This window comes from Megalops cyprinoides, chromosome 12 (genome assembly GCF_013368585.1).
Source record: "Megalops cyprinoides isolate fMegCyp1 chromosome 12, fMegCyp1.pri, whole genome shotgun sequence".
Lineage (NCBI taxonomy): Eukaryota > Metazoa > Chordata > Actinopteri > Elopiformes > Megalopidae > Megalops > Megalops cyprinoides.
In genome coordinates, this window is record NC_050594.1 from 16,497,196 (window position 1) to 16,519,298 (window position 22,103).

The 22,103-nt window shown below is 45.2% G+C and overlaps 1 protein-coding gene across 1 annotated transcript in view; it reads left to right on the forward strand.

Annotated features, from left to right (window-relative positions):
* The window catches only part of ldah (lipid droplet associated hydrolase), an 83,251-nt gene that overhangs the window by 38,493 nt on the left and 22,655 nt on the right, over positions 1 to 22,103 (forward strand). The window contains exon 4 of the mRNA XM_036543028.1: positions 9,043 to 9,209. Coding sequence (XP_036398921.1) covers positions 9,043 to 9,209 — 167 coding nt within the window. The remainder of the gene's footprint in view (positions 1 to 9,042; positions 9,210 to 22,103) is intronic.

The following is a 22,103-nucleotide window of genomic DNA, read 5'->3' on the forward strand; positions in this document are numbered from 1 at the left end:
CCACAGCAAGTGCCTGCTTTTCTGTCTTGATTAGATCATACTCTGTGGCTCGGCTAAGGTATTGACGTGATTGATGCCTAGTGGTCCCCATATGTTCACACTGAAAGACACCCAAAGTTGAAGGCTCTGGTTATAAATATCATGAGATTCTTTGTGAGGGAAGAAGCCTGTGGGCTTTGGAGTGTAATTATTGGACTGCGTGATCCAGCATCTTTAAGGATGACAATTATCATTGAAAGGGGAAATAATGGGGAGAGTAAACATTCTGTCCAGTTAGTGTTTTACAGCACCCTGCAGGTCTAAAAGGTCGTGTGTTTCGTGTTTTTCCAACATCGATCTTGATATTGGCTGGAATGAATGGGTTTTTTTTTCCTCAGGTGACACTTCTCGCAGATCAAAGTTCCTTCAGCGAGTTTTCAGAAGTCCCTCACAGGATGTTTGCTTAGTGTTAAACGCGTTGCCCAGGTCCCAGAGCGATGTCAAAGTCGGGGGAGCGGGAGCAGGAGCGCCGCCAGGGCTAGTTGGCGCTATGAAAACAGGAGCCGAGTGGCGGCGGGTGGCAGGTCATGCATACGCCGGGATTGATTGGGTGGTCCTAATAGGGCTGTTATTAGGCTGAATAAATGCAGCTAATGGTGTCGAGGCTGCTGAACCAACACTGCCCTCTCTATAAAGTTAAATAAACAGAAGGCTGTGTCACGTAAAAGCCAGGAGGCGGGGATGAGGGAAGTCCTAAAAAAGTTTAGGTGAGGAGCATGAGAGCGTCTGAGAAGCTTTTTGCTTTACTTAGTCAATGAAGTGTGTGCTTTACAACAGCATCTAAAAACTGATCAACAGCAGGTTTTAGTTTAATCCTTATTGATGTATGATACATATAAAGAAACATAAATACACAACAGATCTGAGTCCTGTAGCACATGGTGCATACCTGATTAAATATTAAGCCTGAGCAGAGGACCATACAGTTGTTGGTAACTCTAGAGAAGAGCACTCGAACCCAGAATCCCCAGAGCCCAGGCCTCATGTGCTCCCCGCTAAAGTGAGGTCACTCGTTCTTGGAAACCGAAATTCCTCCTAAAGTCTCGGATCAGACCACAAGAACAAAATGAGGCTGCTTAAGAAAAGGAGGGGACGAAGAGTGCTATTTCTGATCCCTGCGTGTCACTGTTACTGGAAAGCTTTGGCGTGTGCTCTTCGGTGTGTGTGTGTGCGTGTGTACGGTGCATGCATCCCTTTGACTAGGAACTGGCAGGAAGACACGCGTTTTAGCGGGGGGAGCTGGTGGGGGCAGGAAGGGTGCTGTAACACTGCAGTATTATATAGTACAGTGTGTCAAATCTGTCACGTTTAATGATGTGGGTAGACATTGCCAAAAGAGACCACTGGCTCTTAGCGGCTTTTCTCCACCGATGGCTGCCCTGGAGCTTTTCCAGGCTCTTGAGGGTTGTGTGGAGACTGCAGTGAACCGGATCACTTTTAATTTTTAATGACCACTTCCAATCTCTGGTTTTTCTACTGTATTCTTCATGTCTGATGTCTGGGTATCATGGGTGCTACTGCTTTTGATTCTCTTATTTTGCATTTCAGACAACTTACAGCGCTCACGATATACATTAGAGCTGTCATGATTATCTGATTGATGGCATCAATTAGACAGCTGTAGTTTAGTTAATATAGATGTATTATAATTCATTAAAAAGCCGTCACAAATACATCATACACACTATTGGTAGATTATAAAAAACAGTGACAGTAGTGTGCATGGTGAGGGAGTAACTGACTATTTTTGTGAAGCGTCTATCCAGGTGCCTGACTGTGAAGTGGGAAGCAAGACTTTATGAATGCAAGTAGTCAGAACTCTCTGTTATAACATTTCATCTCAAGTGTGGTGCCTCCTATATCACATCATCCCCATCACTGCTCTGGCTTCTACGGTACCTGGTCTGTAGTCGAGGTCGCCCCCTACTGGCCAGTCAGCGGCAGACAGATTTTTTTTTTTCCCAGGGATTGCCCATCCCAAGTACAGAGGGATCTGGATTTTCACTGCCAGACCTTATGGGTTTTCCAAGAGAAGGGTACAGAGCTGCCAGAATGGGATGACTGCTGCGTTTGGGCTGCTCCTCTGCCGTCAGATTTTCCAAAGCTCAGTCCTCCACGGCCTCTCCCTGGATTATGGCAGAATTCTGAAGGGTGACAGGGCGTGGGGTGTTGGGTGTGCGGGATACAGGTTAGGGTGGTGGGAGGTGGTCCTTTCACAGCTGATTCCTGCCCCCGTAATGAGGCCCAGCTGCACAGACAGCCACAGCGCTCTTTAAGAGTTTAATCTGGAGAGGGAGGCAGAAGGTCAGAGGTAGCAGTGCGGCGTTATCTCCTCTGAACCCCCCCCACATGCCTGGTCCCTCGCAGTCTGTCCCCAGCTGTACTGCGTTTAAGTGGATAGATTATGTGTGGGATGTGAGTTTGTACACCTAGTTCCACCCCCCTCCTCACACACACTTCTGTACCTCTCTCCCACCAATCCCTACCCTGTCTTCCACATTGTCCTATTGGAGAGAGGCAAATGAAACATGCCTGCAGCTCTGGTTATTTTAACATCTGGTTTGAAGCCAGTGATTCAACATACAGAAAAACAGCTTCAATAACAGCAGTTCCAGTAAGAACAGATTGGATGAGCACATACACTGTACTGTACGGACCTGAGGGTGATGCCCATAAATGTTGTTCACTTCTCTCATACCATACATGTCTTAGACTTAAAAAGGAGATGTGCTTTTCAGTTGTTTTGTATGGTGAATTTCTCCCTAAAGGCAATTGATTTGATGCTTCTTGCCCAAGATTTTGACAGCACTGTCTTCTTGCCACTCACTCCTTGTCATAAACAGTATTATCCCCAGCAGTTTGATAGGAAGAAGAAAGTGCTTTCTCACTGACCCACTGACTCGTTTATGCTGTATGCGTATGGTCAGCATGGTGGTTGTTTTCCCTTTGCTTGCCTCAGAATGTGAAACAGTCAGCAAGGGGGTTGCATTCTCTTAATTTACAAGCAGTGTGAAAAAAACCACATAATTTTTTTTTTTTTTTTTGGAAGCCCTCAAAAGAACATGTTACTCCCCTGCAATAAAGGGTGACTCTTCTGGACATTCATCATTTATTTCTGTAAATGAAGCTGAAAAGAGCTCATGGAAAACCATGACATCACCAAACTTCTGACTAGAGTGTGTTGTGTCTGCAGGTGTCCTCTTCAAGAGAGTAGAGTTAAAGTGTAGAATATATTGTGCGTCTTCTCTTCTGGCATCCTCAGGGACCACAAAAGAAGAGGGCGCGACTTATATTCTGTATGTGCCTATGTGGCATAAGTTATCTTATACTCTTAAAATGGGACAGATTTCTGTTGGGCATCGGGTCTAAAATCTCTCCAAACCCAAGTTTTGTGTAGCTCATTGTGGTTAGTAATATATCTTTGCAAAAGTGAGTTCTGCCAGGGATGACATATTCTGGCACACCATATGCCATTTAGGTTTGATATATTTGATATTTTAGCAAATATTTTATTTAAAGTTGGGAGTGACTAATATAAATCAGTTATGTGAGACTTCATGATTTCATGATTTCATGGTATTTAATCTGAAACCCTCCTAGTTTAGAGAATTGCAGGTAAGTCTGGATAAGAGCTTTAGCTAAGTTAACAGATGATGTGATGTGATGTAATCGTAAAAGCTTTCTGTTGGACATCACGCCGTCCCTGGGGTTTGTTACCTTCTTGGCGTTAGTGTAATGTTCTTGAAGCGCCCTGCTAACAGGCTGTATTGTTATCTCTTTAGTGTAACAGAAGCAGATCAGGTCTGAGACAATGCTTATGTGCAAATGGGGTTTATCTCTCCTGAGGGACTGGCCTTTAAATCACTGCGCTTACTAAGCTGCTTTAGCGAAGTAATATAAAGGAACAAGTTTAGACTGTGTTTAAAGGTTTCCCTTGCGTGAAAGATTTTCACACCTCAAGAGCACACATCCACGCACACACACACAATTCAGGTTTTTTGGGCCTCATACTCAGTCAGTTCCGCTGTTGGCTTTAATGGCTGAATGTTTCATCATCTAGTTTCAAAGATTGTTAGTAGAAGACAGTGGGAAAATGTGCCGTGCAAGGGCCATTTAACAAGCGTTAGCCTTCCTATTGACCTGGAGCAATGCAAACACAGTGGAGAGGACTTGGTTCACAAAAAATGGAAGAAAAATACATTCTTCCTTATGTCATAAGTAATAAATAAGAGCCTGTTCTTATTTGGAACAAATCAGAGTTGCGTAGTCTTTCGATACGGACCGTGAGATTGCACTGTGCAGTACATTGTTGAATTATGCGCTCTGTAATGGATAGTCTTGTTGATTCACAATTCATAATTATAATGGTGTTTTTTCAGGCCCTATATTTCACATTAGCTCTTTCTATTTTCCTTGGATGTGCTCTCTGGCAGTCTGCACTTGTCACTATTTCAGCATTCCTTCATAGTTTTCATTGAGTGGTATCAATGGGCGGTTTGGGTTTCTGTGGTGTTAATCCAAATTAAGATGCACTTCAAGTAATCTCAGATTGCAGTAAACTCAGGTGGGAGGTGAAGAAACCTAGGTCACTCTGCTAAGTGTTAACTATTGTGCAAAGTGCACTCTATGTCCGCACAACTATATGTTTACATATTTATAACACACTGGTGTACATATAGTTTATATTCTGGTGTTCTTTGTGTGTACAGATCTTTTTATATTTTATTTTCTACTTAAAATTAAAAAAAAAAATCTTTATGGTGGTGTGCCAGAGGAGGACCAGCAAGGTAAGAATTTCATTGCATGGTGTAACAACACATTTTCACTGTGCATATGACAATAAAAGACTCTTGACTTGACTCTTGACTAAGTGGGTAACCTTCAACCATTTAGCGTGATATCAAACTGTGGTGAGCTATTAAAAAAACAGCATGGCAAATAGGAATTGTCTTAAGAAGTGTCTTAGAGTCTTTAAAAAAAAAAAAAAAAACAACACATGGTCATATTGAGTCCCCTGACTGTCCCCAAACCAAGGCTGCCTGTCTTTATTGCCATCTGATAAATCACATCTAATACCCAAGTAGTTCTGTTTTTACATCTCCGCCACTGAAATACAGCATGACATTTTGTCTTGGCAAGTCTCCTAGTTTTGGTAATTTGAGTCCATGTACTCAAAGAAAGAAGCTAATTAACCATGTTTAAAAGAATCTTAAGAACTATCCCCCGGAGTACAGAAAGGTTTAGCAGTGGGTCAGGGATCATAAATCTCTGTAACTCGCTTTCGGAAGTGTGCCCTGGTGTTTCTGCGGGCTTGCCTGCCTGCCTGCTCCGTATTTCACAGCAATATTATTATTCTTCCTGATAGCACTGAAACGGCTCTCCGAAAGACCCGCTAAACGGGTGACAGGTTTCATTGAATAAAAACAGAGATAAAATTATGAAATAAAAGAGATCCCTGTCTGTTCTTTGTCTCTTGCAGTTCAGTCCAACTGAGGAAAAGAAGCATTGCTTTTGTGTTTTCTCTGTTGATTTCTTTTCTTGCAACAGAGCCAGTTAATCAAAACTTGTTGCTTCCACCAAAAGTCAGTTTGTCTGTCACTTGTAACCTGCTTTGCTTTTCACAGGAAATCTTGTATTTCGGTCTCTGTGAGTTAAGATGAAGAAACAGTTGTTATGATGAGATGCCAGAGGAAGTTGATAGGAGAGGTTGTGTTTTTCTTGCTGTGTAATGTAATGATTTAATCACAAATGAATTTCAGCTGCGATCTCTGAAAATAAAAGTGCATTTAATATGTAATAATGATTGTAAAAGAATAAAAATGGAAAAAAAAAGAAAAAAATGTCTGATTTAAAACAGGGCTACATTATTCTGACAGTGGAGTCCTGAATGGTTTCAGGACTCTGTCTAATTGAAAGGATCAGTTGCTTGATTGGTTGCGTTCAGCCTTAACTTCTGAGAGTGTTGCAAGTGAGAGTGTTGGAGGGTGTAGATCTGTGCACTGCTCATTTAAAATCTGAGTAATCGAACAAAGTTCCAACAGAAAGCCAGGTACTAGAACTGTTCAGCCCTTAAAAATGATTAGCTCAGTGCTGGGGGTTTACAGTATGCAGTCTATCATGTTGCACAGTGTTGATGTGTAGTGCCTTTCAAGCAGGGCAAAGCTCACTCCACAAGGGTCAGAGATCACACACACCAGTATGCACGGATTATTAGGTCATAGCAGGCCGCAAGTGAGTCGTAGTAACAGGACTAAAATTTGAATGGATTTTGTGCACCAGATATCGCTGCTGTGTAATTAGCTTGAGTTTCTGTGTCTCTACAGTATGTAAGTAGTGGGGTGAGAAATACAGTGAGACTCCAGAGGACATGGCTATGCCCTGGAGTGCTGGAGACCCTCAGAACCGAGCCTACCTCTCTGAGAACCCCATATCTCTATCCAGCCCTTGTATCTTTATTCTTTTACTATGAATATAGAGCTCCCTGATGCACATAATCCTGTGGGATTTGTGTGCAGCCTGTGACGTGACCAGGGGTGGACTACAACGCCCTCCTTTCATGTCTGTGCAGAGGGAGCTAATGGCGGCCATCTTGAAGAGGCTGTGAGCCCTGCTGTCGGCTTTCATTTTCACGGGTATTTCATGCAATGAAAGTGATTTACAGTGCTGAACTTATCGTTCGGTTTCTCCCTTTCTGATCGTAACATTTTTTGGAGGTAACTGGAGGGCTTTAGGCAGGTTGGAAATGTTAATTGCTCCCTTCCAAGCATTGTTCAAGGGCTAATTTAACCAGGGATTATTTCAATAACCTGTAATTTAAGCCCTTTTTGAGCAAAAATAAAGAAATAAAATAAAGAAATGAGATCAAGATGTTTCGAAAAGTAATACACATGGACTGCCTCTTAACTCGAAGTGCCCTTTAAAGGTTTCTTTTTTGAATGAAAAAATCAGCATGCTCATTTTAAACAGCCACACCTAAACAACAAAAACAAAGTGACTGTAATGGTTGTTACTTATTTCCAAGAAGTTCTGATTAGGCTTATGTTCAATGAGGCTATTTCAGTATATATTGTTTATAACAACTGATACCCCCAATTTTTAGGAGCTTAGGTATTAAGACGCACATCATGCTCCCAAGGGTTTTAAGTGCAAGAACATTTTTGACAAAAATGCAAAGATCTTTGTCTGGATTTCACTCCAAATGTATAGCCCACATTCTCTGGTCAGTTGAGATGCAGACAGCAAACCCTGCATTGCTTCCCCGGGGACCCCTGTGGGCCCTGGGGGACCTTTCGCAATCTCAGAAGTCATTCAGAATGCGGGATTGAGTGAATGAGTGAGTGGATGAGTGAGTGATGCATTGAGGTCGGTCGGACTGTGCTGGTTCTTTAATGGGAGCGAGGGCTGAGAGATTCGCCTTAGGTGGAGGGTCGGAGGAGTTGGACCCACTCTGGGGGCAGATCTGGGAGGGCTAGGGGCCAGGAGGCCAGCCTGGACGGGGGCCCTCCCGCCCCGGGACTCCTCCGGTCAGTGCGGAGGGCCTGGCTTGTGTCAGGGCCCCTACTTCATATTGATGAATGAGCAGTAATTGCATTCCGGCCCAAGAAATAGAGGAGGCAGCTGGCAGTGGGGTACCCATAAAAACACTGCGATGACAGATTTACTAAACTACTCTTTGGGCATGTTTCTCTTCTTTCGCTAGATGCAGAGCCATGCATTACTGGCGGGAGAAAGCCAAGTACAGTCTTTTCCCATTAAGTCTACCATCAGCTTCGTTTCGCGTTAGGGCCCTGGCTCTCCGATTTGTCTCTTGCACGGTGCTGTCTCCTTCCCAGCAGCCTCCTCAGCGGCTTCAACTGCAGCTGTTACTGTTGCGGTCCGCTGCAGGGCGGAGACACACCGCGGACAGGTAGTGGTTCCTCATTTCAGAACTTTAAATTTAGAAGGCTCCCCTGTATTTATTTATGTGTTTGTTTATATTTTAAACCTGTGACACCTGCACGACCAGGCTGGTCGGGATATTTCGGGCAGGGCAGCACAGAGTGGCTTTGTCAGGGCTTTTAGCTGACCGCTGGGAATGTTTGTTTGCGGAACATGCAGGGTCCTTCCTGCCATTGCCGTCCCGCTGGAGGAGGAAAGTTCAGGTGAAGAGACCTGTGTTTGCACAGATTCTGCTGCCGAAGCAGGGGACGTGTCAGCCGACATGCTCTCAGAAGGACCAGGCTCACCCCCAGTAACATAGTGACTTCTGAGCGAGGAAAAGCCAGGCTACGCATTAGGAGCAGGGAGGCGGTGTTACGGGAATGTGGGGGGATTTTTAGTAACCTGTTTTCAGAGACACGTGATTGATGGTCTCCTTTGTAGGTGTGCCCGTGGCAATGCCCAGAAACTTAATTTGGAACACCAGGTGACTTAGGTTGGTATTTAGGGTTGTGTGTCCAGTAGCTATAGTATTTGTCATAATACCACAGCTACTTCTCTATATAAATGAATAGTCTGTCAGTCTATTCACTTATATATAGGTTATAGTACAAACTGTACGATTGCCTTCAGAAGGTATCCTAAGATGTTAATCAAAATAAAATTGACTTTCTGACATGCCATCATACCAATTGACATAACCAACTGACATAACGCCATGCATGGTAAACTAGCCTGTTCCTTATGCTTGATAATAAATAATCCTAACCCTCTAAAGAAATGGATAGTTTCAGTTCTATGCTTCCTGGAACGTGATTAAGCGTTAGGAAATGTGCAATATGAAAATGGAGGAAACATCAATATCAGAATAAATGGCCAGACTGCGCTCAGTTCACCTGTTAATGATGTGTTTTAGCAAGAATTTGTTTTGCACTCTCTTATCCATATAAACAGCATTAGTTTTGATCACATAACATACTTCACTTGAGTACAGTGATAGTGTCCCACCCTGGGCCTAGTGTCGTAACCAATACTGTTTCCCTCCACCTCTGGTAACGCCCTCTTTGTGATTGGCTGTTCCCACAGATGCCTTCATGGATGTAGAGGACGTGTTTGGGCTGAACGGGCAGGTGGAGCACAAGCTGACCTTCCTAAGAGAGCATGTGCCCCGCGACACCAAGCTGGTGTTGATTGGCCACTCCATCGGGTGTTACATCATCTTAGAGCTGATGAGGAGGCAGCCGGAGCTTCAGGTGAGAAGATGCCACTGCCCTGGAAAAGAACCGGGACTGACTGCTGTTCTGCTGAGCCTGGTGAAAAATCATGAACGCACATACACATGCACACACACAGAGACAAACACAGGAAGGCACGCACACACACACACACACACAAATTACCCACCAGAGGGGACAGGCATTCCCTATTTTGACTCACCGAGTTCATTCAGCACTTTGGATCCTCCATGCCAAGAGTAGCCAACCCTGGTCCCTAAGAGCCACAGTGTGTTCTGCTTTAATTAATTAAAATGCCAGCTTTCATCAGTCCAAGCAGCTTTGCAGTGTAGGTGGCTGCATGAGCGCCTTTGGTTAAGCCTAACGCAGGACTAATTGTGGTTCTCTTGAACCAAGGTAACCTTCTTCCCACTGCTTAATACACCGCACTAACACAGTAATTCTTCCTGGGCTCCTTCACACCACTGCTTCTTGCTCATTGCATTATTATTGCAGGAGAATGAAGATATAAATGGCCCCGATAATGATTTACTCCACTTGGGCTCTCACAACATCCGCTTTCCTCCTGGAAAACGGGGCCCTGGAAATTAGCTTTCGGAAATAAAGTGGCAGCAGCGTGGAAGAAGGAGACGTTTAAAGTGCTGTGAAAACAGTGCAGAGCGAGACAGGACACCACCCCCCTCCCCGCGCCGTGCTAAAGGTTAACGCGCTAAATAGGAGAGGATAGCTTCCCTCTTACTCAGAGTAGCTCTTCATCATTTTTATTTTTCAGCTCTCATTTCAAGGAGGATGTGGCCTTCTTGTAAAGCATTAGATCATCACTTTGTTTCTCTCTCTTTTTTTAAATAATCATAAGAATAAAATCTCATTAATTCCCCCCTGCCCTCCAGGGCCAATCTCACCCCTCAACCTTTCCAAAAGGCAAAATCACAGGAAACCCCCCTTTCCTGCTGTCCCTCCTTGTTCTGCATCCCGTCCCATTACCTGTACAATGAAACACGTTTTTTTTTATAGCCTGAGAGTCCTAGTTAGGCTGTGGACCCTGCATTACACACACCTGGCCCTGCAAGCATCCACAGTAAACCGGCCAACTCTCACTGTCTCCTTCTCTTCCTCTGGTTCTGTGACCCACTATCCTGGTGTGAGCTTTGGCATGGCCTGCTTATCCAGGCAGGTCTACCATACTTAAAGGAAAAAAAAAACAGAAAAGATTTCCCTTTTCCCGCCAAAGATTGCCGGCTGCCAAGAAGCAAACACAAACGATTATGTTCTGTAACATATGATGTGTGATAATCAGAACCTCCTGTTCCTCTCAGCCCAGATATTTATGTTGGAGTAATGGATCCCCTCATGGGTTTGGGCACAAAGGTAGGGGATCGGTGGCGGGGGTTTAGCGTACTTACGGACGGAAAGGAGCAGAGTTCAGCGTGTAACAGGGAGCTGCCTGGGGTGGGTTAGCACACTTACAGGGCCTGGCGCCCTGCCCAGCACTAAAATGACATTCTGGAGGGGCTGGAGACAGCGTCTGGGTCGGCCCGGTCCATTTCTCACAGGCATGCAGTCCAGCTCAGTGGTCCGACCCCACATTTGCATCCGTTATGGGTTAATGAGGCGTGCGTGCGCGTGCGTTTGCGCCGAGGCCGAGCGTGCGGGTGATGTGCGGTGGGTGGGAAAATTTGGACCCGTGTGGCTGTTTGCACGTCTGTGTGAACAGTGTGGAGGCGTGTGTGCATGTTTGTGTGTGTGGGTGAAGTGGTGCGTGTGTACGTGTGGGCTACACGGTGGGTGTATTTGCTTGTGTCTGCATGTGAGCATTAAGGAAAAACACTACAACAGGCTGACCAGGGCCAGAGGCCTGTTTGCAGGATTTGAGTTAACCCATCAGGTTTCCCTTACTGAAACAGAGCAGTCTGCCCTACAGTCGCCCTAGGGACACAGCCGAAAACGGAGGCTCAGAAAATACGTATGTTCCATATTCACCTCCACTTTGTTTTTTTGTACCTGCCAATTACAGATAAACACAATCTAGCATCGATTTTTTTAAAGCAACAGATGGTTTTGCATTTCCTACATGAGTACGTAAGGAGTCTCTGGTGATTTTGGAGACATAGGAACGCTGTACTTTAAATCATTCTCAGCCCCAAGGGCGGGTAGTTCTGAATTGAATTTAACTGATGTAAAATGACAGGCTAGCTCATGAAAGAGAAAGAAAAAGGAAAAATGAACCTAAGTCAGATAGTAATCAGATAATCTGTATATATTCAATAAACCATGTGTGTGTGTATGTGTGTGTGTGTATGTTTGTGTGTGTGTGTGCATTTATGAAAATATATATTCTAGAAAAACCAGCTGCGGTCAGTGTGTCTCGCATGGTGGCTGTCTAATTTGACATGGCTGGCTCGTTGTTGTAAAGTGAACTTCTTTCAGTGCCCAGTGTTTTTTAATATCATCGCTGGAGATGGTGGTTTCCTAAACAGCCACTGCTGGGAGCTGAAGAGTGCCAAGTCTCTGCTGTCACACATTGCAACCCCTCACTGTGGCAGTGTCTCTGCTGTCCCCATAGTGAGCCTTGCGCTGTAGCTAAATTTAAGCACATTTCCTAAATTGTATATATAAAACTCATAACTTTGCACTTTGCTAAAAAGAATTAATACAGGATACAGCTAACTGCAGATTTACTTTTGTGTTATAGCAAGCTAACTGCCACATCAATTGCTGAATGAAAGCTTGAGAACCCTATAAGCTTATGTCATTGCTTCCTGGTTAGGTGCTTAGGTGTCTACACAGGGGTGGTATCTCTTGGGGACAGCAAAGACAGCAAAGAATCCAGCAAAGAAATCTGCCCCTAACCCTAACCCTAACCCTAACCCTAACCCTAATTTTTTTAAAAACCCCCCCGCCTCTTGAGAGGCTCGGGTCAGGATGGTCACTGGTTGTAACTGTTATCAAGCTCATTACAGTACATGTTTAAGGCTATCATTAAGCAGGCATAATTTAGTGCAGCGGGGGGGAAGGGAAGTCACCCTCCCACATTGATGGTACGGGAAGTGTGTCAACTATGATGATGCGTTAAATCTGTTATTCATAGTTGTTTGCGGGCCTTCTCTGGAGATATCATCCAGGGCGGGCTGAAAGCAGCAGCAGACTAGCTGGAGGGTGCGGCAGCAGCGTTCCTCTGGGGTCTAAACCCATGACCCATCCAGCTGGGAGCCCAGTGGCCTGAGGGGGTCGGGGGTCTGTGCGGCACTCTCCTGGGGCTCAGGCGTGAGAACCGACGGCCGACGCAGGAGCAGGGGGTGTTGGGATATGGCCGGACTGTGGCCTGGGAGCACTGATAGCCCGAGGGTCAGTGGAAGTATGCTGCAGGAATGCAGCCCCCCCCCCCCCCCCCCCCCCCCCAAAGCCTCATGGGGGCAGAGGGGATCTGTGAAAACAATGGATGCAGCTCACAGGCCATGCAAGAGAATGAGAGGCTGTGTGTGTGTGTTTTTGTGTCTGGGTGCATGTGTGTGTATTTATCTGCATTTGCTTCCATGCATGAGTGTAGGTGTGTGCCTGTATGTGTGTGTGTTTGTGTGTTTGCTTGCATGTGCTTTTGTGTGTGTGCAGGAATGAGTGTTTGTGTATAATATTTTTGTGTGTGTGCTGTATTTGAACATGTGTACGTGCGTGTGTGCATGCGCGCGCGTGTGTGTGTGTTGTGCTGTTCTGGGCCGATAGGCTTCGCTGGTGGTATGGTGATTACAGGAGCTTAGACTGGGACACTTAGGAATCACTTAAAATACTTCAGTGGCTTTTTACACTCACCTCACTGAGAGGTGAAAGGGCAGGAAGCAGAACACTTTGCTGGTCATGCAGAAGAAAACAACACCAACAGAACACAGCGCCTTCCATATTTCATACAGTTATTTGTGAAACAAAAATAAGTCATAGATAATATTGACAATACATCTGAACACATTTTTCATGTAAGATCTTCTTAATGTAAATGGAATCATGACAGTGGCATCAAATTTGAAAGGAATCTTTAACATAAGGTTGTGTTGGTGTTGTCGCTGAACACATCCATGCTCATTCAGCAGAGAACAGCACTGGGCATGATACCAGGAGCTTTATTTTGTACTGTTTGAATAAGCAGATGGATTATTTTGTTGCAGAGGGGAAACACCTTTGTCACTGCAGATGAAATCTAAAGCACTCCTTTGTCTCAAGCCACAGTGTGATTTACAGTGAAAGTTCATGAAAATAATAAATAAGATAGCAATAATAATAAAAATGTTTGGGATACGACTTTGGCTCGATACATGAGCCGGAACAACAGTTTAGCATGCACTCTCCCTGTGCGCCTTTAGCTGAGGGAAGCAAGGCCCGTGACTTAGCAGCTTTAGCACGTCTCCCAGACGAAACGCCCGCAATTCCTCCCGAGCGGCTCGTTTATTTTCTCTCTCAGAAGATTTAGGCAGATGGAAAGGAAGCAGTTTGTGAATGGGGGAGGGGGGGGGGGGGGTTCTGATCCAAATAAACATGGCTAATGGTTGTGAAGTGTGAAGTAAGTGCTGTTTATCTGCGGGATTACGGAAGAGTAAACCAGTCAGGGCGAACTGGGAGCAGAAGAGCAGGGACTGTGTGTGAGGAAAGGGAACCTGCTATTTTCAGGGTCACCGAGTTCCCCACAACAGCATGAGAATTTCAGCTATTCTGTTACAATTAAATCTGTTCTGTTATTTAAAAGCATGTGAAAGAAATAAAAAGCAGTAAAAAAAAAAGACCTTCTAGTCCGTAACACTGTTAGGTTTGACTTCGATACGCTGTGCTCTTCAGATTTATAAAGATTTGTGATTGTGCTTGTGTGTGGGACATAGTTCATAGGGACCTGTTTTGGGGGGTGCTCAGGTGGTACTGCCATAAGGGCTCGGAAGTGTTTTGGATCTGTTTGAGGTTCCGGCTCTTTCTGGAACTCGTTACGGTTCGAAGGAAGCTAGTGTCCCCCCCAACAAAAAAACTGTACCTCTTGGGATGACTTTAATCAGGGTTTAGAAAATAATAAATTTCCAGCAATCGGTTCCAGAAAATGGGCACGAATCCCAATTCCTGGTGCGTCGGCTCCAGTTGCGAGGAAGCCGATACTCCACAACGTCCAACATCCTCTTTGTGCCGGGCCCAAACAGGAGGTGATCTCGCTGCCCCTTTCACATTTGCTCCCCATCCTACGTGCTACATTTTGTGCGCAAAAAAAAAGAAAAAAAAAAACTGCTGCATTTTCAAGGTAATTAATGAGGTAAGGTCCAGACCCTCACTGAAGAGTCAAGTTGCTTTTTAAACAGACTTTTAACCTTTTACAGCCCATAAACTGGTACGGAACAAGAGTTTACGACCTCACTGGTTATTAACGGCCACTAGTGCCAGCCATATTAATTAAACCTTGTCTTATGTTAATGGTTATTCATGTGTTTCTAACGCAAGCATGGGAACAGCGTGTGCGTTTTAAGAAACGTCAATGTAATATTAAACAGTCTCCAGGTTTGCACCGAAGTGCATGTTTCTGGTGCTCTGTCGCAAACACCCCTGTCTGCTCGGCATCTCTTGTTGCTCAAAGTAATGTTTCTGGACAGACTCTGTTTTTCTGCAGCATGCAAAGATGCTATCGTTTGAAACAGTCCAGCTCATGAACCAGGATGTTTTCTATTTACTTAGAACCAGGCTACGTGAACATGTGCCACATGCAAATGTATTGCGACTGCTGGCAGTAAAAATATGAAGGAAATGACCAAGTCCTGCAGAAGCAAGGCCCGAGATATAGGCTACACGTTTGTGGTTTTTCAGTCCTATATATTACAGTGTTACTGCGTGTATACGCTTTCTTGTGAACCTTTAGTGAACCTTCATTCAGTGATATTTCTTAGGCCACAAGATGAGCCCAGTGTGGTTAACTCCTGCAAACATTACACTTGGCTCCACAAAAGTCGGAAAGCTAAATTCGCATGCCTAAGATCTTACTGTCTCATTGTTTTGTGATTTATAGGCAAAATGTGGACCTTAGATGGGCTGAATGGCCTGTTTTCCTCATTAAACCTTCTTATGTTTCATTGCATTTCTGTCTTATTGGTGATATTTGAAACTGCTAAAATCGTTAGAATTGTATGATATTCTGGTGCTGGCTTCCTCAGCTTTCATCAAGCTAAGATGTGACTTTGTGGCTTAAAACCTACTGTACAAACAAAACCAATTGAACTGACTTACAGAAGACTGACAAGACACTGACTAGTCAGTGTAAGCGTGGAAATAAGCATGCTGTAGTTACCACGATCATTAGTTAACCCCATGAAATGCATTAGTTGCAAGTAGAAAAATGAATGGTGGCTGAAAGCACAAGCGTACTGCTCATGTTTTCATTTACTTTTGTGAGAATGTTTGAAGTGAGTGCCAAAGGTTTCTCCTGGCTTACACAAAGCAAATGTGTGTCAAAAATAGCATCTAATGGGCCGTCTGTGTTAACATTGAGAATATAAACATTTTACCTAATGGTATTTTTAATTGTCATTAAAATGGTAGTATATTCCAAGCTTATTAAAAGCTACTTACCTCTTATACTTAAAGTGTATGAACAAGACATTTTGATCCTGGATTAGCCAGGTTGTTATTTTGATATTTTATTACCGCAATAATTAAATCTCCAAATTAAGGCAATTTTTTTGAACAGAGTACAGGCTGCCTTTGCCTAGCCGCCATAGGCGTTTTAATTGTGAGTGGGAAGCTGGTGCCGCTCTGCTGTAAAAACTCAGGTGAAACAAACATGTTGCTGTAAACCTTGGGCTGCCCTATAGAGAGGCAGTAGTGTGGCTTTGGTTAGGTGAGGATAGCCCCAGCCCCCTGCAGAATGAGAAGGGAACGTTTTGCAGGTCCTGTGTTCCAGCCCAGCTGTGTGGAGCTATGGGTAAGGCTAGGTAGGAGCTCTCAGGTGAGAGTGACTGACCTCAGGTTCAAACCTGTAATGACATTTGGAGGAGCTCAGAACACCAGGCCTTACACTGTTGATTGAGACCTTTGTGAATGCCAAAGTATGCCTTTCCTTCCACCTCATCTTGTATTGGCATCCATCATTGGGAGATAAAGTAGGATTGCAGACGTCTGGAATAGACAATGGGGTATAATGCTTCATAATGGTGACTTGGGAGCCACAAGCACACTCTTATTGCAGTTCTGTGTCATAAAATGTCATGTTATGAGAGGAGAGGGTTTTAACTGTGAAAGCGAGATCACTGTAAATAAGAAGAACATGCTTTCATTGCACTTTCAAAATTTTAAAAGCAGCGAGAACCTTCTTTGGCCTATTTAGCAACCCTCTCATGGATGATAACAAAAACTTTCCTCACACATTTGAGTGCCAGTTGAAATTTCATATCTGCCTTTTATTGTGGTGCCAAATTGACCCAATGTTACATTTCATCAGTTGAATTCAAGTATATGCTTAATTTTTTTTCCAAAGATTGCGTTTAAAAACAAGGGACTTTGATGGTAAACAGACCTGTGTGCTTGTGATCCCAGGTGTCTCCATCAGTCTCCATCTGTTTTAATTTGGTGGCAGATTTGACTGACATGTCAATGGCAAGAGAATGGGTTTTTGAAAAAAAAAAAGAGGCCCACAAGAAAGATTAGAAATTTTCCTTAGGTTCAAGCCGTTTTTCTTTCCCTTCTGCTAAGAAATTCCATGGCCGCGGCGTGACTGAGAGTGCGGTGTGAGCCGTCCCACCCAACCGCTGCTTTTATGGAGTGAAAGAGGGGCCTGAGGAGGGCTTCAGAGCGACCACTGCGGTCCTGGCGCTCCCAGTTTACGGCCAGGCCCACGGCGCGGCTGATGTTAGCAGTCAGTTAATTTGCGGTTTTATGATCAGGAAAAAAAAAGAGTACCTGTGACTAATCCGCGTTGGCGGTGACAACGGTGACGCGGGGGTAGCCCACCGGACCTTGTTAAAAGAGCGCGGGCGGTGAGCAGGGCGGCCTCCCCGGTGGACCCGCCAGACCGCGCAGCTACTTTCTCCTTTTGTCACCCCTCAATTACCACAATGGGAAATTATGGAAAACCTGGAGGTCAAGGCTGGTGATTGACAAATTATTCCCAATTGGGGAGAGCTATTAGGCCTAATATAACGCGGTCTTCTGACAATGGGAAATGTCACATAGCAGGCGGAACAGCTGGAAAACTTAACACGTTTCACGAAAGAAAATGGGCTGTTGGTATCTCAGAGGGGTTTTTAGTGGGGCTGGCGTAAAGGAAACCTCCAGGCCTTCTTAAAGGAAAACTCTGGTAAACTCTGTCGTTTGACGTTGATGTGTATTCTGTATCCAAGGTTTACCGCCCGTGGCTGGGAGGTGCTTTTGTGACCTGTAGGCTGCCTCACCCGTGATTAGGGCGATTGGTGTGGTTATGGAAGCACAAAATGAAATGGTTTAATAGATTAATGAGGGATAGAATGCAAACAAGTGTGTTATGGGTGGGTTAAAGGGTAAGGCTATGAAGCACAGACACTTGTGGAATGGCTAGGGCCATTAGCCACTTCTCTATGTTGTCTGCCCCCACCCCCCTCCCCCCGAATTCCCATGTTGCTTTGCCATCCAGTGCTTTTGCAATCCCTGTCTCGGCAGGACTATGTCTGGTAAGAGCTCCGTGCCTGTAACCCTGCCCCCTTCTGTTCTCAGAATCAGTTTAGAGGGTCTGGATACTCTACTGCCCCAGTTAGTGTAGAGTTCAGAATACTCTACTGCCCCGGTCAGAGTAGAGGACTATCTATACAACCATTCTCTGCTACTTTGCTGCAGCCCGATGCATCTGCACGACATTAAAATTCCTTTCCTGTTGTATTTATATCCCGGGTCTTTTATTGTGACATCTATACTCGGCTCACTCACTTCCCACTCAGCGGCAGCGAGACGCTAAATAACAGGCTGCAGGTCCGAGCGCTCTCTTGACTCCAGCCAAGCCAACCGGCCAATTTGTTCCTTGATAAAAAAAAGAGGATGGATAGAAATGTGAACTTGTGTCTGAATGCGGCGCACATCTCTGGTCACCGTGAACTGTGCGTCTGAGGTGTTTCCCTTGTAGACCGAGCGCTTCCTCTGCATTCTTGCCTGCATTCCTCAGCCCACTGGAAGAGGAGCTGCTTCTCATCAAAGCTGCTGCTTTACACATCAAAGATCACCTGCGTCCGTGTCCACCATCACCAAGGCCAGCATTCCTCCACATACTGTTACACACACATGCGAACACACACACACACACACGCACACACTTTCTCACACGCATGCGAAAACACACAAACATGTATACACACATGCACAAAGGCATGCTCACGTACACTGACACATACACACACACACACACACACACACTCAGATGTTTGTGCCCACAGCAACTGCTTGTTCCTTATGAACATCTCTACATAAGAACACACATACACACACTGTATTAAGAACAAAAAGTAGGGATGTGCCATCCATGAACACACTCAAATGAAACTCAAACCCAACAAGTAAACACAAGCATGCACACTCGCATGTGCTCATACCTATGTGCAGTTTTCCACTTGCTCAAAAGTTCACAAGTAAACTCAATTAGCCAGAGCTTTGACTGAATCTGTAATGAAAAAGCGTGCAGGCATTCCCTCTAATTTATGAGCCCATCCCCTTTAAAGAGGGGTGTAATGGACTGTACGTCCCTTTACAGAGATGTTTCATCCAGGACTGATAGATGAGCTGGGAGGAATTCTCTGGGCTGTGGTGCACAAGGGGCTGGGGCCGACGCCCCAAGGTACCCAATCAGACACGGGCGTAACACTAGGAAAAGTGTATCTGCTTTGTCATTGGCAGCACCTTGGACTCACCCTTGTCTCCAGCACAGCTGTGCTAATAGAACCCCTTCTCTGTGACCTCAGCCACATGGCCCTTGGGTCCAAACACGTCGCCCTGAAAAAAGGAGAAACCCTGATGAATGTGAAGGATCTGTCAGATTCCTGCTATAGATCACCATTAAGGACATTATGATGTTATCTTAGAAAAATGCAGTCGCTTTTCTCCTGCCTGATAATAGCCTTTCTTCCCTCACCTGTCCTTAAGGGCAAAATGTGTTGAGGAGAAAAAAAAAATTGCTAACTAGAGGAATACTGTACTGCTCCTGTCTTCACTCCCTGAAAAGGTTTCTAGTGTGACGAGAGATTGGATCAGCATTGTTGTACTGTACTTTGAAGCTCACATGGGCTTCGGAGCAAGGTCAGTTCAATATCAGTCCTGCATTGGTTTTCACTCTGCTCTCTCTACACCCTTAAGAGAGTCGGTGGGACATACGTTATGTTGAGAAACGGCAGGCGCGGAACGGCTTTACTTCGTTGACAAATATTTGGGCTGCAGTGCGAGACAGGACCCAGGCAGAGCGGACCACGGCGCTTCTCGCCTGCAGAGTCTCGTTGAGTTTATTACCGCCGGCCAAACGCAGGGCAGGTGCATCCTGTTGCCGAAACGTGTACACCGCTCTCCCTCTCCCTCTCTCTCTCTCTCTCTCTCCCCCCTCCTCTCCCGGTCCTGTCATTGGAAGCACAGAGACGCTCCTTTCTCCCGCAGAGTCTTAAATCCACCACGGTGGCAGGGCCTGTGGTGTCTCTCTCAGCAGAACATTCGGGACGGACGAGAGCGCTGATTGATGATCTGCTGGTTTGTCGTCGGGCTTAGGCCGTCCGTCTGCGTTATTTACTGTCAGAGAGTCTGCGGCCACCGACAGTGAGGTCCTCTACAGCACGGCGAAGCGCGGTGGCCTCAGCTCTCCCTCCGCGCAGCCTGGCAGGGTGACCTGATGCCGCCAGTTCACCCCGCTACGTAAAACCTGCAAGTAGTAATGTGAAGGAGCCCCCCCTCCCCAATCCCTGATGGGCTTTTTATGTTTGTGACTTTTTCCTGATACATTGTTTTCTCAAAGTATTGTAATGGTTGATTTTGTGAGTGCGATGTTCAGCTAAAAATAGAAGCCTCAGACATTCAGACACTCTGCACATCATATTGTGTCTTCAATGAAGAATTTAATGTGAAGTTATGTATCAAGATTTAAATTTAAAAGTTTTTTAAAAGGCTGTTTTCCTTCCAACTATTATCCAAACTATTATTAAATTAAACAAAAAGATTAAATTATTTATCAGGAAGTGATTGTTCAACAGATAATCTAATAACAGACCCATGAGATTATCAGTAGAAAGTGATCACTGATATGATATGATTACATGATAAAGACAATGTATTGCCAAATAACCACTTGATAATGTAACAAGTTATCGGGTATCATTCACTGATAATGTAATAAGTCATTATGTTATTACTAAAAATTAGCCTGTTGTGTTTTCCAATAGAATATTTTTGAGTCATTATTTGGCAGGTGTTTTGCCATTATATGTTAGGTTGTTTTATTATATTATTAGTCAAAAGTTATTACATTGTGATGAGTTATTACGTTATTGTCACAGTTGCAGCAGTGCTCATTGGAAGCAGTGTTTGGTGCAAATACTGTGCCTAATTAATGTTACAAAATTTTTTTCAGGCTGTGGCTTGGAATGTTGTTTCATTGTTGTTCGTACGGGTGGGTCGTCATAGTGACCATTTGCTTTCACATGGCTTTTCCTCCAGCGCACATGTTGATCATTACATGTCAAATGTCTCCATTCCGTTCAACCAAAAGCACCTGCATGTTTAAAGTGTGCTGTTTTAGCACCTGAGTGGGAATTGCACCAACAACAAACACCTTACATGGACTTTTGGGCATTTTTTTCCTCCTCACTGGCCTCATGTTTTTTTCTTTCTTTCTTTATTCCCTCACATAAGCTTAATGGCATGGGTTGGCTTCGGTGTTCTGGAGAAAGGAGTGGATCAGCACTGACCCCGTCCGCTTGCACTCCGGCCAGTTCAGACAGAGAAGGTGTCAGGTGGAAAGTGTGAAAAAGCTGATGTTGTTCAGAGGCCCGTTCGGTAAAGGGCTGTCCGTAGAGAGCCAGGCAAGAGCTGCCGCTGCCGCCGCTGCCAGAGAAGGATGTGGAAAAATGAGGCAAACACGAATGGGTCGGCCCCAGCTGTTACGAGTGAACTCCACGAAAACCTACCTGGCGGGTCGCTGGCTGTCCCATGTCCGTCGTTATTCTGAGGGCAGTGTCCCTTCCCATGCGGCTCCTCCGTTGCCTGCTTGGACCGGGATCACTCGGGCCAGGGGTTGGTGTTGGCTGCGGCGGGCGGCAGGGCGGCCAGCGCTTGAGCCGTAAGCAGGGGGAACGGTGCAGAGATGTTAGCTAATAAGTTGTGGGTAGGTAGAGTGCTGCTCTGAAAAGCAAAGGGCGCTGTAATTAAATAGAGAGATCATTTTCTCTCTTAAACTGTGAGAATTAAGAGCAAGGCAGGGCAGGTTTCGCCTTCCAGCAGCACACGTGTGAGGCAACTGAACGGGTTGTCTACCGCGTGTCTCTTATCAGCGAATCGGTTCTGTTCTGTGCCGTCTGTCACTCACAGATTCGGCTCTGCACATGGTGTTTTTCAGTCACTGAGTGGAACCCCTTCACTGTTTTTGTCTCCTTCAGGCACTTTTTGTCCCTGCTCCATGTGTCTCAGTCACTGGCTCTGCAGAGCCCTTTATGTTTAGTAGTACAGCCTCTGTCTGTGTGGTCTGACTGCTGCGTCCCTGGTCATGTCCTTAGCACCAGTCTGCCTTAGGGGAGGCGGTACTGTAAAGCGCATGAGGGACCAGGGGCTGATTTACACCTCCAGACCGCACTGCACTGAGGGATTGTTGGACTGGAGTTAGCTGGGGTAGGGCAGTCAGAACAGCAACAAAGCGGCGTGATGTTAACATCGTGTTCTTGTAGCCAGTTCCAGCTGTATGTCACCTAAATG